We start from the raw sequence: 14,408 nt of genomic DNA on the forward strand, positions 1-14,408 counted from the left end.
TGCAGGTCAACACTCCCGCCTAGCTTGGTGTCATCTGCAAACTTACTGATAATACACTCTATGTCCTTATAAAGATCATCATTAAAGATGTTAAATGGAAACGGTCCCAACGCTGAGCCCTGAGGAACACCACTTCTGACTGGCCACCAGCTGGATTTGACTCCATTGACCACTACTCTTTGGGCCTGACTGTCCAGCCAGTGCTTGATCCAACAGATCATGTGCTCATCCAGGCCATGAGCAGCCAGCTTTTTTATGAGAGTTCTATGGGGAACCATGTCAAATGCTTTTTGGAGGTCCAGATAGACAATATCCACAGCCTTTCCCTCGTCCAATTGTCAGGTCATCAGGTTATAAAAGGAGATCAGGTTTGTCAGGCAGGACCTGCCTTTCATAAACCCGTGCTGTCTGGGCCTGATCCCCTGGTTATCCTCTGTATGTCTTCTAATGACACTCAAGATGATTCATCATGGTTCATATGCTTTCTTTATTTCTAGCGTAGTACACACGTTGACTGAGAGTTAGACATACTCCATTTTACAGCTAGAATGCCTTACAGAACAGAGCAACCATTAGAAATACAACAGATTGCATACCAGTATTCCCCCAAAAAATAAATGTTTTTTTTAGGTAGACATACATGTGAGGAGTTAATTATTACACAGTTTCAATATATGAAAAGGCAAGAGCATCTTTGATGGGGTTGTTGGCTGGAGCAGGTTCTGGCTTCTTAGAGATCACTGTTCTAAAAAATCTCTAGGGAGTTAAATAAGGAGCCTGAACATCCAGTTGTTACCTCATGTTTTCCATTCTTCACTCTTGATGAATGTGTTTGACCTGAGGAAGATCTGAGGAAAGTGATGATGAAAGTATGAATCAGACAAGACAAGAAAAAATGCTTACTGTAAAAGATGTGCCTTGGACACACTGTCTTGTTACTGACTTACTGAGATTTTCCAGAACAATGATCTGTGTGGAAAAGAAGGCACTTCTCCAGTAGATGAACCTGGTGAACCTGCTCCTGCTCTTTCCCCTTGGTTACGGCACAAACTTACTCTATATGTTTAATCAGTAGGTATCATGTAAGTTCCTGCACGTATGCCCTCTCGATTCCATTAATTCTTCCAGAGAAAATGGATTTGCTGTCCATCAAACTCAGATGCTTCATCTCTGAGACTGCTAACTGTGGGAGGAGACTGCTATGAAATTATAGGTGACAGATCTCAGAAAACAGAATAGTAACAGCAGCACTGTTGCCATCCTTCCTTTTGGGATACTGGGTTTTCAGCCATAAAATGGAGAAGCATAAGAAATCAGTCAAAGAAGAAATCACTGACTCCATTAACTGTTGTTTTGTTAAGATTTTTATTTGCTCTTATCCTACAGTTATGCCATCATTTTACTAGAAATTGCTACAAGAAGTGACCCTATGCCAGTAAGTAAACTTTGATTCTGTTTCTGCTGCAGATACAAACCAAACTCTGCATTTGATTTATTTTTTGGGCATGCATTTTCTTCTTGATTTTGTGGGTGAAAATTCAGTTCCAATGGCACATGCAGTTAAGGCTTTCTCATCCATCTGTCAGTCTTCCCTTCAGAACTCTGAGGCAGAGTGTGTGACAGAAATAATGTAGCTCCAAAGTTGCTTTTTGTTTAGCATTATGAGGCTTAATGGCAGAAGGGTGGAAGGGGGAGGTATGCCAAACATCTTCCTGTTTCTCCACCTTCCTTTTCCTGCCATGCATAGGCCCTTTCAGTGAGTCATCTTGTGGGAAGAATATGCTAGAAGAGTAAATGAGCTGCTCTCTGTAAGGAAAATGTTTTCTTTGCATTTGTCTTGTGATGAGTGTTAAATGGCAAACACAATGAAGACCTGAAACTGTCTTTCTTCCATTTCTATCCATTCTATCCATTGTGATAATAGGCCAATGTAGGCTTTGTGATTTCTCAAAAGTTTTCCAATATCATGCCAGGTATTAATTTTTTAAAAAAGTTGTTTGCTATATATAAAAACTGAGATTGTAGTCTTTTGGCCATGAAAAAGCTTTTGGACAAGGCCACAGAGTATATGCTGAGGTTTTTTTGTTAGTTGGTTGTGGGTTTGGTTTGGGTTTTTTGTTTGGTTTGTTTATTTTTACTCTTATGTAATAAAACTAAACAAACTGATCTGGAAGTGGTAGGGAAGGTGTCATAAAAGTAATGATGGTCACAGTAATACACTTGTTTCAACATTGTTTAATCCCTTTTTCTCTAGAAAGATGAAGTACATTCAGCTGAATACTCTTGGTGCCCACCTTTGGCAGAATTAATTTCAGGAAAGTCTGAGAATTCTTGCCCATGCCCCACAGATTATATAGAGGTGAGCAGGATACAATATTTGGTACAGAAATTGTTTATTAATGTGAATTTAAGACATATTACAGGAGTTTATTGGTAATATTACATTTGATGAAAGTGAACAACCCAGAAGTTGAGTATATCTCAAACAAGGCAAGATTAAATGCTTTAATATCCTTAATTAAAAAAGAGTCATTCTGACAAATTCAAGGCTTCAGTTGTTCCCTCAAATTGTCAGTGTCATCAGTGATGGCTTTAATATTCAATCATTGATTTTTGTGTATTTCCTTTTTATTATAAAATATTGAGGTCCATACATATTTTATATTAGTAATATCTATTTAGCTTACTGGCAATGAACTTTCAAATCGTGAAGTATGCATCTCAGGCAAAGTATAAGATTGCTTTGAGTCTCATGCAAAAGGTCTATGTGTTCAGTAGCCTCAAACTGCCTAATAAAACAAAGTAAAACTCCTTCCCATTCACTTAAATCAGAATAAGATTGTGGCTTGTTTCTGTTTAAGAACTATGTAATTCACCTTTGGTGGTTCATAGCAACCAAAAGGTAACAAACTTCTCATAATCAGCACTGCATTCTAGTGAGGAGTTAGTGTTCTTAAGAAGCAGTTGCTTTTAATCTTTTGTGAATTTTGTGTACAGACAAGTCACCTGAAAACAGTATGTGTCTCCAAAAGCATGACACTTAAAGCACAACACAAGAGCTTAAGCAGTGTTTGGCAAAAGGAATGTGAGTATCTAATTCCAGGTTTCCTGCAGCAGCCCTGTCATGAGCTAACATCCTTCATTCAGTATGGATGTGTAGAACTCTGGAGACCTCAGTATAGCTCTGCCGCTTTTCACCAGATACGGCTTCACGTGCACAGTTTGTGCTGAGAAAATAGTGGTATTACTAAGAAACACTGTCTGTGCTTGAAATTATAAAAGGATGTTTACTTTTCTCTCTCTTTCCCTGCTGCAGTTAATCAGAAGGTGCAGAAAAAATAATCCAGCCCAAAGGCCTACATTTGAACAAGTCAAGAAAATGTTGTACAAGATGAATCCTAATAAAGTTAGCCCTGTTGACATGATGATGACTCTGGTAAATTTAGTTTTTTAATCCAATACAAATAAATCTGCTCACTTGCAATAACTTTCACCTCTATCCTCTGAGTTTGTTTTTTGATCTCATACCCCTAGCTTGATGAGGAAATCCACAATCATTGAACTCTAATGGGCTGATGGAAGCAGCAGTTCTGCTTGAGATCCAGCTTTCCTTCTCATTTCATGTCTGCCAGTTTTTCATAAGTTTCTCAACTTCTTTTGGGGCTGAACACTTTTGTCTCTTCAGTCAAATGTTGTTTGTTTTTTAAAGCACTCTAAAGAAACTATATTCCCCTTTTCCAGTGGCTCCATCATGGTCTCACAGTACTGGTGATATAAAATCCCTGCATGCCACAAATAGCACATTTACAGCTCAAATTTGAGCGGAGTATCTTAAACCCATCAGCACAGAAAAGCAATTCCTGTCTTCCCAGCCTGTTGCCTCACAGAGCAAGGATGCAAAAAGCACAGCATAGCAGGATAGTTTACAAAACAGCGCTATGACCTTTTGCTAAGACGTTGAGACTTAAATAACTTTGGTTTTGGTAGCATAATTAAATGCATGTCTGCAGCTTGGTCTCTGCATTGGATCAGACCCTTGCTATTTTCACAGACTTTGAAAAGCCTGGAATTGGCTTCTGCCCTTTTGCATGCTCACAAAAATCTGAAATCTAGAATAATAAATCTACCTAGGGAGGAATCTGATCTTTGGGTTTTCTAAGAAAAAAATTTACTCAGGCCTGAGCCTTTGCTTACCTGAATGTTTTCAAAGAAAAATCATTCAAATGCTTAGATTCTATCCAACTGTGAATCTGTTTCAGTAAAAGGATTATTTTATGCAATTCTGTTTGTATGTTATTTAGATGGAGAAATACAGCAAACATCTGGAGATACTGGTTTCTGAAAGAACTCAGGATTTAATGCATGAAAAACAGAAGACTGACCGTCTTTTGTATAGTAAGTTATATAGCAAAAATAGCAGATACTCTTCTCGATAGTGATTATATTTTAACTGTCTAATTACAAACAGAAGCTATTTGATAAGTGATTCTGCAACAAAGAACATGTAGTTTGCAATGAATATACTTGTTCCTTTCAAAGCTGGAGAGATATTTAGCTACTTTTTATACTTTCCCCCTAAAAAGCAGTGTACTCATCTGAGAGCTATGACTCCAGCATCCGTAGTGCTCTCACTTTTGTCTTGCTTGACAGTGCTTCTGTATAGTTATAAATATTGGGGAGTTGCTTTTGGGCTGTGGTTACTTCTGATGGCAGTATATCTTCTGGAATTACACTAGAAAAAAGCGATAAAGGATCAGGTATAACACAATGGGGGGGCGGGGGGGGCGGGGCGGGGAGGGGGTGGGAAGGAAAAGGCTGTGAAAGTGCAAGAAGAACTAAAGAAGATTAAAAACATCTAAGAAGATATAGTAAACAAACCTAACACAGGAAAGAAATACTAGCAAAGAGTTGATAAAGAGGGAGTGAGTAATATCCCAAGTCATGTTATTAGAATCTAACCTGAGTCTGACTTGTAATGTATAGATATTGGTTTGTTTGAACCAAAAGTAATTAATCATCTGGAATATCTGGACTAATTATCAGTCAGATTTATTGTGAAGTCTGACATCACAGCAGAGCAGATTTTGATGCAGACTTCTTTAACCTTCAGAATATTTCACATTTATGAACACTGCTTTTATACCTTAAATCAGACTTGTTCTATTTGTTGTGTGCATTTATCCATGCCAAAAGAGTAATGATACTCTACTTTCTACAACAGGTATGTTGCCGAAGCAAATAGCAGATGATCTCAGACAGGGAAAACATGCACAAGCTCAAAGTTACTTAAGTGCCACCATCTTTTTCAGGTAAACAAAAATGAAAGGAAGGACTAGAACTGGCTCCTACTGAAGAAATTTCTAGGCTTCTAGTGGAGGTGAAGCTCCTAACCAAGTACAGAATTTCTATCTAAACTGCCATTTATCACACCACGTGGCAAAATCTGACTCTGCAAATTAGTGTCTTTCAAAATCATCACACCTCTCAATTTTTCATTATAATTGCTAAAATAAAAAATGAGATTACTGTGGAGCTCTAACACACAGCAGCACATTACTTTATGTGTGTTACACACACATGCATGTATTTTTCATAAGATAGGCCTAAGTGAAGGTTCCAGCATTTAGCTGTGTAAAGGAAACTTGTTTATCCTTGGAGTCCACATGCATTTAAAGTCTTATGTCTTGTTATGTGTGCATGAAGCAACATATAAATTGCATGTCTTCACTTGTCATAAACCAACAGATATTAAGTTCCCTTTTTCATTTGTACGTAACCCAAAATTGAAGACCACTTAGTTTGTCTCAGATTAAAATCTAGCTGCAAAAAATGGTTTACTACATTGGTAAGCAAAAAGACTTAGGTCAGTCAGTCTGTTTTAAGTTCAAGTAAAAGTTTGAAGAGAAAACTATTATGTAGAATCCTTAGCAAAAGAAATACTGAAAAAAAGAAGATTGAGGTAGTTCCACTGAAAAATGATTACTGTGTTCTTAGGATTTCTGGTTAAGACAGTGGATAACTATGTTATTTTTGTTGGTTTTTTTTTTAACAGTGACATTGTTGGCTTCACTCAGCTGTCCAGCAGCAGTACACCTTACCAAGTGGTAGATCTCTTGAACAAGCTTTATACCACTTTTGATGAAATCATAGATAACTATGACGTCTATAAGGTGGAGACAATAGGAGATGCCTGTAAGTTTCTTGAGCTGTAATAGGGCACAAGTATTTCATAGAATCATAGAACCATATAATGGTTTGAATTGGAAGGGACCTTAAAGATCATCTAGTTTCAGCCCCCCTTCATGGGCAGGGACACCTCCCACTAGACCAAGTTTCTCAAGGCCCCGTCCAGCCTGACCCTGAACGCTTCCAGGGATGGGGCCACCACGACTTCCCTAAGCAACCTGTGCCAGTGTCTTAACACCCTCCCATTAAAGAATTTCTTCCTAATGTCTAACCTAAATCTCCCCTCTTTCAGTTTAAAACAATTACGCCTTTCCCTCTCACTACAAGACCTTGAAAAAAGTCCCTCTCCAGATTTCATCAGGATAGAGACTGACTTAATGACAAGGAGGAACAGACAAAGGAGATTTTGAAAGTTTATTACCACTGGAAAGACCACACAAAACAATTACAGCCGAAGCCCTAGCAAAACCCTAGCAAACTTTAGGAGCATTTTCCTGCATACCTTTCATAATTTCAACAATTAATTAATCTTATGGATGGGACAAATGAACTGAGTAAAGTACCACTGGTGTTTGTTTGGCTCCTATGACCTGCAAGGTCTCACTTTAAACCTTGGCAACAGATTAATCACAGTTGAAAACTTCTCTTTCACAGGAATGCAACTGAAAAATTTACTTTCTACATGGGAGCACAGATGCCATTCCATAAGCTTTAGTATCTTTTCTGTTCTGCAAAGACCACAACAACCTTCTCTCTCCTAATACTCTGTAGGAGCTTGGCTGCCTCCTCTTTTGGGATTTTAGGAAAATGGCTATTTGCTACCATGGGAATCTGCTGGATTGTGTAGCATTAAAACTGAATTCCGTCAAAAAACAAGCAGAATCCAGCAGGATTTTTGCATGAGGCAGACAGAAAACCCTATAAAAGATGTGGAAAAAACCCTCTCTTTTATTTCTGTGGCATGATTGAGCACATTCTGGAGCAGAAAATTCCTGGACAAATGCATCCGAGGGATATTGAAGAGACATGTCTCGTCTCCTACAAAGTACAAGTCACTGCCAAAAGCATAGGACAATGTATAGTGGGAATCATTGTGTCTTTTTATAATACCTGCCCAAAGACAAATGTTATTAAGCAGCTACTTTCCCACTACCTGTGTCACTTCAAGCATCCTTAATGGAGGGAAGGAGAAAAAAAGGGTAGAAAGGAATAAATTGTATGGAAAAGTAAGAAGCAAATCTAACATTTTTCAGAGGTAGGGTAATTACACACATGAGCTGTTGCCCTATCCTTAACTTGTTTCTGGCTTTCTCTGCTCAGGCACAACTGTGCAACAAGATGTGAAGGAATAGGGGTTTATTTTTCTCTAACTGAGATTGCATTTTTTGGTAAATCTGTGAGTAATGGCAAAGGTTAACACAGCTGCATTGTTAAGATATGGTGGTGTCGGGAGTACCCAAAGAGAATGGAATCCTTCACGCCGGTGAGATCGCGAGCATGGCTTTAGACCTTCTAGATGTCTGCAAGACTTTTAAGATCCCACACAAGCCCAACACCCTCCTAAAGATAAGAGCAGGAATCCACTCAGGTATGTTAAGAGACCTGCAAAGAAATCTTGCTCTGGTTTAACAGATGTTTCTGTAGTGGCATTTCCTCTCCATTAAAAAATAAGTTAATTTCTTGACATGGGATGGAACACCTCATAGAGGTCATCCCAGCAGAATGAACTATTGAATACCTGAAACAGGAGGAACACAATGCGGGATACAACATTGGAAACACCACAACACCAGTGCCTTGGCTTATGCGAGTGAGGACTGTTAGAGAGTGTGTCTTCTGTATTTTAAATCACCAGGGTCTGACAGGAAGGAATCAAAATGCTCACTTTCTACCTTCAGTGGAGGACACTTATTTCCTCTTACTGATTTTCCAGGTGACTAGTCAGTGTTGTCACTGCCCTGCAAAATACTCTGTTATGTGTTGGAACATGATTGTGCAGGTGCCTTAATTCATGCACAGTACCTGCATCCCATCATCCCTTTCCCCACCATTCTCCTTTCAGACCCTTTTGTAATTCCTTCTATGGCTCTGGAAATCATCTATAAATCACATATATAACCACACTTGGTCTCTATCTTATTAATTAATGAGATACAAGATAGTGTAGGGAGCAGCCAGGAGGCTGTGTGACTGATTCTGTGATTTGAAGCCACAAAATATCTTTTCTTTTACAGGGGCAGTTGTAGCTGGAGTTGTTGGGACAAAAATGCCACGGTATTGTTTATTTGGAGATACTGTGAACACAGCTTCTAGGATGGAATCTACCAGTGAAGGTAACAACAAACCGCAGATGTTGTTTTGACCTTCCCTTAATGAGTTCTGAAAAAAATGTTATGCTGATTTTTGAGTACTGTCCTGTTAAAATGTCTTCAAATCATGTAAAGAAGGTGCTGATTTCTCTGTCCAACTTGCCTGCGGGCAAATTACGCCAGTGGTATTCTCTGCAACCCTTGTAACAAGATTCCCCTAGTTCTGCCAGTCTCAGATTTTCAGGGCTTTGAAATTCTCTACAATGAAAACAGTGAGAATCAGATAAAATGAGAGGTAAGTGTATATATTCACTGTTTCTATTCCTTCCTGGCACCTGGCTGATTTTATAGTAAAATTATGTTCATTATGCTTCTTTTTCAGTGATAACTGGAAACACAGGAGATTAGAGGACACCAGGAGAGCTCTTTGTGTCTTTAACCAGTATAGAAGATTGTATATGTGTCCTTTAGCAAAAAGATTAGACAGAAATCTTCAGAGATTAAATCATGAAGATATGCACAGTTTCACTCCTTTCTAAGAGATAACAGGGCTCCATGTTTAGTTAACAAGCTTTATCTTTAACCAGTATGAGCACTTGAACCTCAACTTCTGAAGTATTTTAGCCTGATCAGCAAGGAAAGAAAAAGGATGAGGGACTGATTCAAGATCAAACAACCTCAATGGCTTGTTTTTGTATCTTTCATTCATTAAATGAAGCTGAATAGTTTCATGGCTCACACTGCAATGCTTTGTAACTGGATTTGAATTGGGCAAAATCAAGGTGTTTTCAAGTTTAATTTCATCATAAATAATGACGCTTTCAACATCTATCATGATCCACTAAGAACAAGGCAGAAGGTTTATTGTGGGGATTTGAGAATCAATCAGGATCCAATCCTTCTCATCATTTTATGAAATTTCCCAAAGCATCAGTGGACAACATGTAAATTGATTTTCCTTCTGTCAGCCTCCCTGACAGAGATAACTCTTTTTCTTCACCTCCTCCTCTTTTCAGGCTCCTTGTATCATCTCATATGAATTGCCTCCAAAATCTGCTTCCATCATTTTTCATATTTCATCTATTGTTCTTTATGTCAGACTATTTTTCACATGGGTCATCAATACTATACAGTAAGTATAAAGCCAGAGCTTCTTAGCTTTTAAGTCTTCATTTTATCTCCCTCTTTCTCTGGCCTCATACATCTAAGGATCTCAAATTTCATTAACAATTTTTAACTCTAAAGTTATCATTTTGCAATTGATTAATTAATTACTAGCAATGCAAATTAAAATTGCTATCAGCTGGAATCTGAGTGTTAGTGTTTTGCTCCCAAGCAGCATGACCAGTTTAAGTATTATGTATCTACTGGAAAGACTAGTCCAGAGGCACATATCTTCATATGTTCAAACATATATTTCAGGCTTACTGGTCTACAGAGAGTGTTTTGAGACTAATTTAAAATCATTTTAAACAATCAATCAAACAAACAAACAAACAAACAAAGTGGTTACTACAAACCCCATCACTTTCTGATGTAAGAAGAGTCAGTAAGACTATTTTTGCCTGTCCTACTATCATCTGGGATCTTTTTCAAACAAAGATGCATAATGACAGTCTGGGTCACAGAATGTTAAAAGCAACAAACAAACAGACAAACAAACAAAACAAAAAAAACCACCAACCAGGATTGTTTTGGGCAATTTTCCAAATTTAGCCATAATTTTGCTTCCTTGCAAAAGTAGGAGTATCCAGAGTTTGTCCTATCTGGTTTCCTCCTTGGTCCTTCCTACATCATTTGCAAAAGGCAAGGCAGCCAGGGTTTACATGAAGATAAATTCTCAACTAAGGAAAATTCACATTAAAAACAAACAAACAAACAAACAACAACAAAAGAAGTGGAATTATGGTGTAATTATCTCCCCCCCTGTTTTTATTTACAGGAAAGCAAGGATGGCAGTTTTTTTAATGTTTATTATTAACCAGGAGATAGAACTACTTACGGTTTTCTTCACAGGATGAAAAGGGTACTTGTCAGTAACTCCAGCCAGGCAGCTATTAAGAGTAAACAAATAATACTAGATGCAGGATATCAAGAGTGGTGTTTGCTGACAGCCACATATTTGTCCTGAGATGCCCTCACAAAGAGCCCAGGATACTGAAGCTTGCGTGCAAACATTTCCAGTATCAGAAGAATGACAGCAAACACATGAAAAAGCAAGGAGGGGTTCATTAATGAATCTTGAAGTCTTTGGCACTAAGAGGGGAAGAGGTCTGTCTTAGATATTTAAATTGTTACAATATTATGACAACTGTCTCTCCTTCCAGCTCTTAAAATACAGTGCAGTTCAAGTTCATACCAGCTGTTGGAGCAGATTGGAGAGTATGTGTTAGTATGCCGTGGGAATTTACAAGTCAAGGTGTGTATGCAACGTTTATACTGAGCTTTTCAGAGAGGAGAGTGTGAAAGTACTCTGGACTCCCTGAATTTTAACCCATGGAGTCCTTTATATATCTGAGCCCTTGAGTTAGACTATTTACCATCCCTGAAAAAAGGAGCATGAAGTTTTAAATCAGGATTGATTCCTTTGGCTTGTTCATGGGACAACCCTGAAAATTCAGAGATGAAGGACTTAGCCAAACTTGGAAGTACGGTGTGGCATGTCGCTTTGTCATAACTGCTTGAAATCAAAAAAGGTTGTTCAGACACATCATAGGAGACATCCTAAGTTCCTTAAGAGAACTAACATACTTCTGGCCCCAGTTTTGGATGGGACTTCAAATAGTTGTTTAATCCATAGTGCTTTCACTGTCTTTTAAGGAAAATTTTATGCCTTAGTTTTTCTGTATGTAAAATGGCTGTAAGGCACATCAGTTTCCTTTTGGGACTTGTTTTGAGTTGTAATAAGATTATTACACAAATGGTGGGTAGCATTATAACCCCATGACTCACTCTCTTCCTTAGGGGAAAGGAGATATGGTAACTTACTGGCTTGAAGGTAAGAAAGCCTCTGTCACCCAGAAGGCAGTCACCAGCATTCCTGTGACTCTTCAAGACCCCAACAGAGCTTCGTTTGGTTTGATACCAGGTGTCCTTCCCAGTGATCCTCTCTCAAGTCTTGTTTACTAGCCACTTACTAACTCCAGCATCCATCCTGCTTTTAGTCTGTTCGATCATCCTGCAGAATTAGAAAGTAAGAAAAGATAGTATGCCTCTTTGGCCTCATGGATGTGTTAGCTCAGACTTTATTCACACACATCTCTCTCCCACCAGTGGCAGCAAAAATACAAAACAGCAAAAACTCATCTTGAGGAATGATTCACAAAACTGGCCCACCAGCTACTAGGGCAGAACATAGCCCCCAGTGTTACTTTTGCCAGGTAATCCCCTGCCAGCAGCCTGCATCACTTCAAAACCAGCTGTTTGGACATGCCAACCTGTAGGCTGCTCCCCCAAGAAAGAAGGAAACAGTGCAGTGTTCCTATTTAGTGGCATGGTAAAACTTGTGGTTGTGATTGATTTTGTGCTGCAAAAGAGAAAAATGAGATGTGTATTGTTAGACAGCAAGGCCCATTGATAAATGAGGATGAAGCTGCGCAGTTATATTGGATACAAATTGAAACAAGAATCTGTGCTTCCGCTTCTGTTTCATCTCCATTGCCTGCCACACAGAGAGAAAAATTAACGAGAAAGTCTGGGGTATTTCCATGGACTCAACACTTAGTGGTATCTGCCATCTTGGTAGTGAGATGTAAAATTTTTGGCAGAGAAGTGAAAGACATTGCATGCTGCTGTTAGACAGAAGAGAGTCTGTGGCTGCTTTGGGATTTATCTGGAAAACTGCTCTTTACTTTGGCACATGTTATGGAGTTGCTTTGACTGATGTGGTGGTGTACTTACTATAGCTGGCTAACTGTCTGGCTGTGAAATCAGGCAGCCCTCTTGAGTCACTGTGTAATTTAGGACATAGTTTAGAAAAGGTTATTCCTGAGCAAGAATTTCCTTTAAAGAGAGACAAGTCATGTCAAGTCATGACAAGTGGAGTAATCTCCATGGTTCTGTAAGCATTAATGGTGTTGACTTTCTTTAAAGGCAACTATGTACAATGGACCCTGTTCATACTTTCTAGGGTTTTATTCATGGCAATAAATTACCTTTCAGGGCTAATCTGTTTTGAAAGTTTGGCCAGTTCAGTTGAACTGATTAATAGTCTAACAGAAATAGACACATGAAACAGTTGAAGGAAGGACACCAGGAGTCACAGCAGTTCCACCACAATGTGAACTGGACTGGCCAAAGCTAACTGGGAGAGGGTGAAAAGGAAGGACTGTGAGTGACACAGCACCATATACCCCTCCTTATTCTGCTGGCTAATCCTCCAGTCTGACCCCAGTTCTAGGAACAAGTACAAAACCACATATGTAGATGCAATTTTTCTGGTATAAACTTATTTAGCTTAAACGAGCAGCTGACTAGTTGTCCATGTTGTCATGTAGCTAGCATTTTTTAAATCCTGAGTATGTGCTGTGTGATAGTAATAGGAGAGCCACATTGCAGTCCTTCAGCTTCTGTGGGAAGTAAATGCAGTGGTAACATTAGATTTTTCACAGATGCCTGACAGAGGTAGAAAGTTAAGTCCTTCCAAATTATGGAAGATTTACTTGAAATCCACAGAAAAATATAGAACATTCTTAGTGAAATTCTGTCTCAGAAGTCTGTGGGAATAATGCCTCTTGAATGAGACCAGATCTCAGCAAGGGACATTCACATAGCTGACCTTGTTACATGAGATCCCAACATAGCCAGTTTTTTTTTTAAAAATAAACATTTTAATTTGGTTCATATTTTTTTCTAAATCGGAAAGATTGCTTTCTATATTTTTAAATTTCATATTACTACATGGTACAGTACAATTACCTTATTGTTACTCTTAGCAAAATAAACCTTTCAGGTATCCAGAACCTAGAGACATCCTTTAGTATGATTTTGATTATCCAAATGCTACCTGGGTATTGTGAAACTCTGCTCTATTATAGTGCTGCATGATGTATGATATAGTTTACATTAGTGTTTTAATGAGTTAGCAATTTTTTTACATTTTTATTAGAAAGGTGCATGTCATGGGGTCTTTCAGCAAGCATGAATGTGAAATCATGTTGTTTTGTTATATGTTCATCTGTAGCAGTACTTCAGTTTTAACTATTCTGCTTTGTTTGTTGATTGGAGTTTTTTTGTGGGCTTTGTTTTTTGTTTGTGGGGGTCTTGTGTGTGGTTTGTTGGTTTTTTTACAATTAAAAGCTTTTAAATTAATGTCTTCTGAGTTTAAAGTCTTCTAAACAGAAAGGAGTGACGAGAGACCATTAGCAAGCTTGTTGGATTGACATTCTTCACCACTAACACATCCTTGAGTACTAGTCAAAGACTAGTGAAGATGGTAGAGAGAATGTTGCTGATTTCAAGAGGCTTAAGGTCTGGTGGTTATCTACAAAAGACATACAACTTGGACACCACCAGTGTCAGCCTGCCTCTGTTTTATTATCTCTTGATCCTCTCCTTGAACAGAGCATCTCCAGAATAACTAGAGTATTTTCTAAGGACCACTGAATCTGTGGTATCTCTCCTTCTGAAGCTTCAAGCAGTAGTCTTTATTAATGTCAGTTTGTCTGATGACTGTTTTTCCTCCAGAAGATAAAAGTACAGGGTAATGAATGTTATAGATGCAAATGTCCTCAGTCAACTGGTAAGTACTTAAGATTTATCTCAGGCATTTTGACAGATGTGGTCAATGCCTATAACCATATTTCATTGTCAACTACTGAAGCAATAGGCAGGTTTCAGGAACATAAGCTCTGAATGGATGGCATAGCTGTGGAGATAATTTTTTTCTACACTGTTGTGGCCATGCAGGTATAT

At 38.4% G+C, this 14,408-nt stretch overlaps 1 protein-coding gene across 1 annotated transcript in view; it reads left to right on the top strand.

Annotated features, from left to right (window-relative positions):
* Window positions 1-11,624, top strand: part of LOC127396025 (atrial natriuretic peptide receptor 1-like) — a 34,302-nt gene extending 22,678 nt beyond the window's left edge. The window contains exons 14-23 of the mRNA XM_051643574.1: window positions 1,387-1,435; window positions 2,255-2,359; window positions 3,317-3,436; window positions 4,302-4,395; window positions 5,222-5,309; window positions 6,053-6,192; window positions 7,622-7,774; window positions 8,421-8,519; window positions 10,823-10,914; window positions 11,460-11,624. Coding sequence (XP_051499534.1) covers window positions 1,387-1,435; window positions 2,255-2,359; window positions 3,317-3,436; window positions 4,302-4,395; window positions 5,222-5,309; window positions 6,053-6,192; window positions 7,622-7,774; window positions 8,421-8,519; window positions 10,823-10,914; window positions 11,460-11,624 — 1,105 coding nt within the window. The remainder of the gene's footprint in view (window positions 1-1,386; window positions 1,436-2,254; window positions 2,360-3,316; window positions 3,437-4,301; window positions 4,396-5,221; window positions 5,310-6,052; window positions 6,193-7,621; window positions 7,775-8,420; window positions 8,520-10,822; window positions 10,915-11,459) is intronic.
* The last annotated feature ends 2,784 nt before the right edge of the window (window positions 11,625-14,408 follow it).

The sequence above is a fragment of the Apus apus genome, chromosome Z, assembly GCF_020740795.1.
Source record: "Apus apus isolate bApuApu2 chromosome Z, bApuApu2.pri.cur, whole genome shotgun sequence".
NCBI lineage: Eukaryota > Metazoa > Chordata > Aves > Apodiformes > Apodidae > Apus > Apus apus.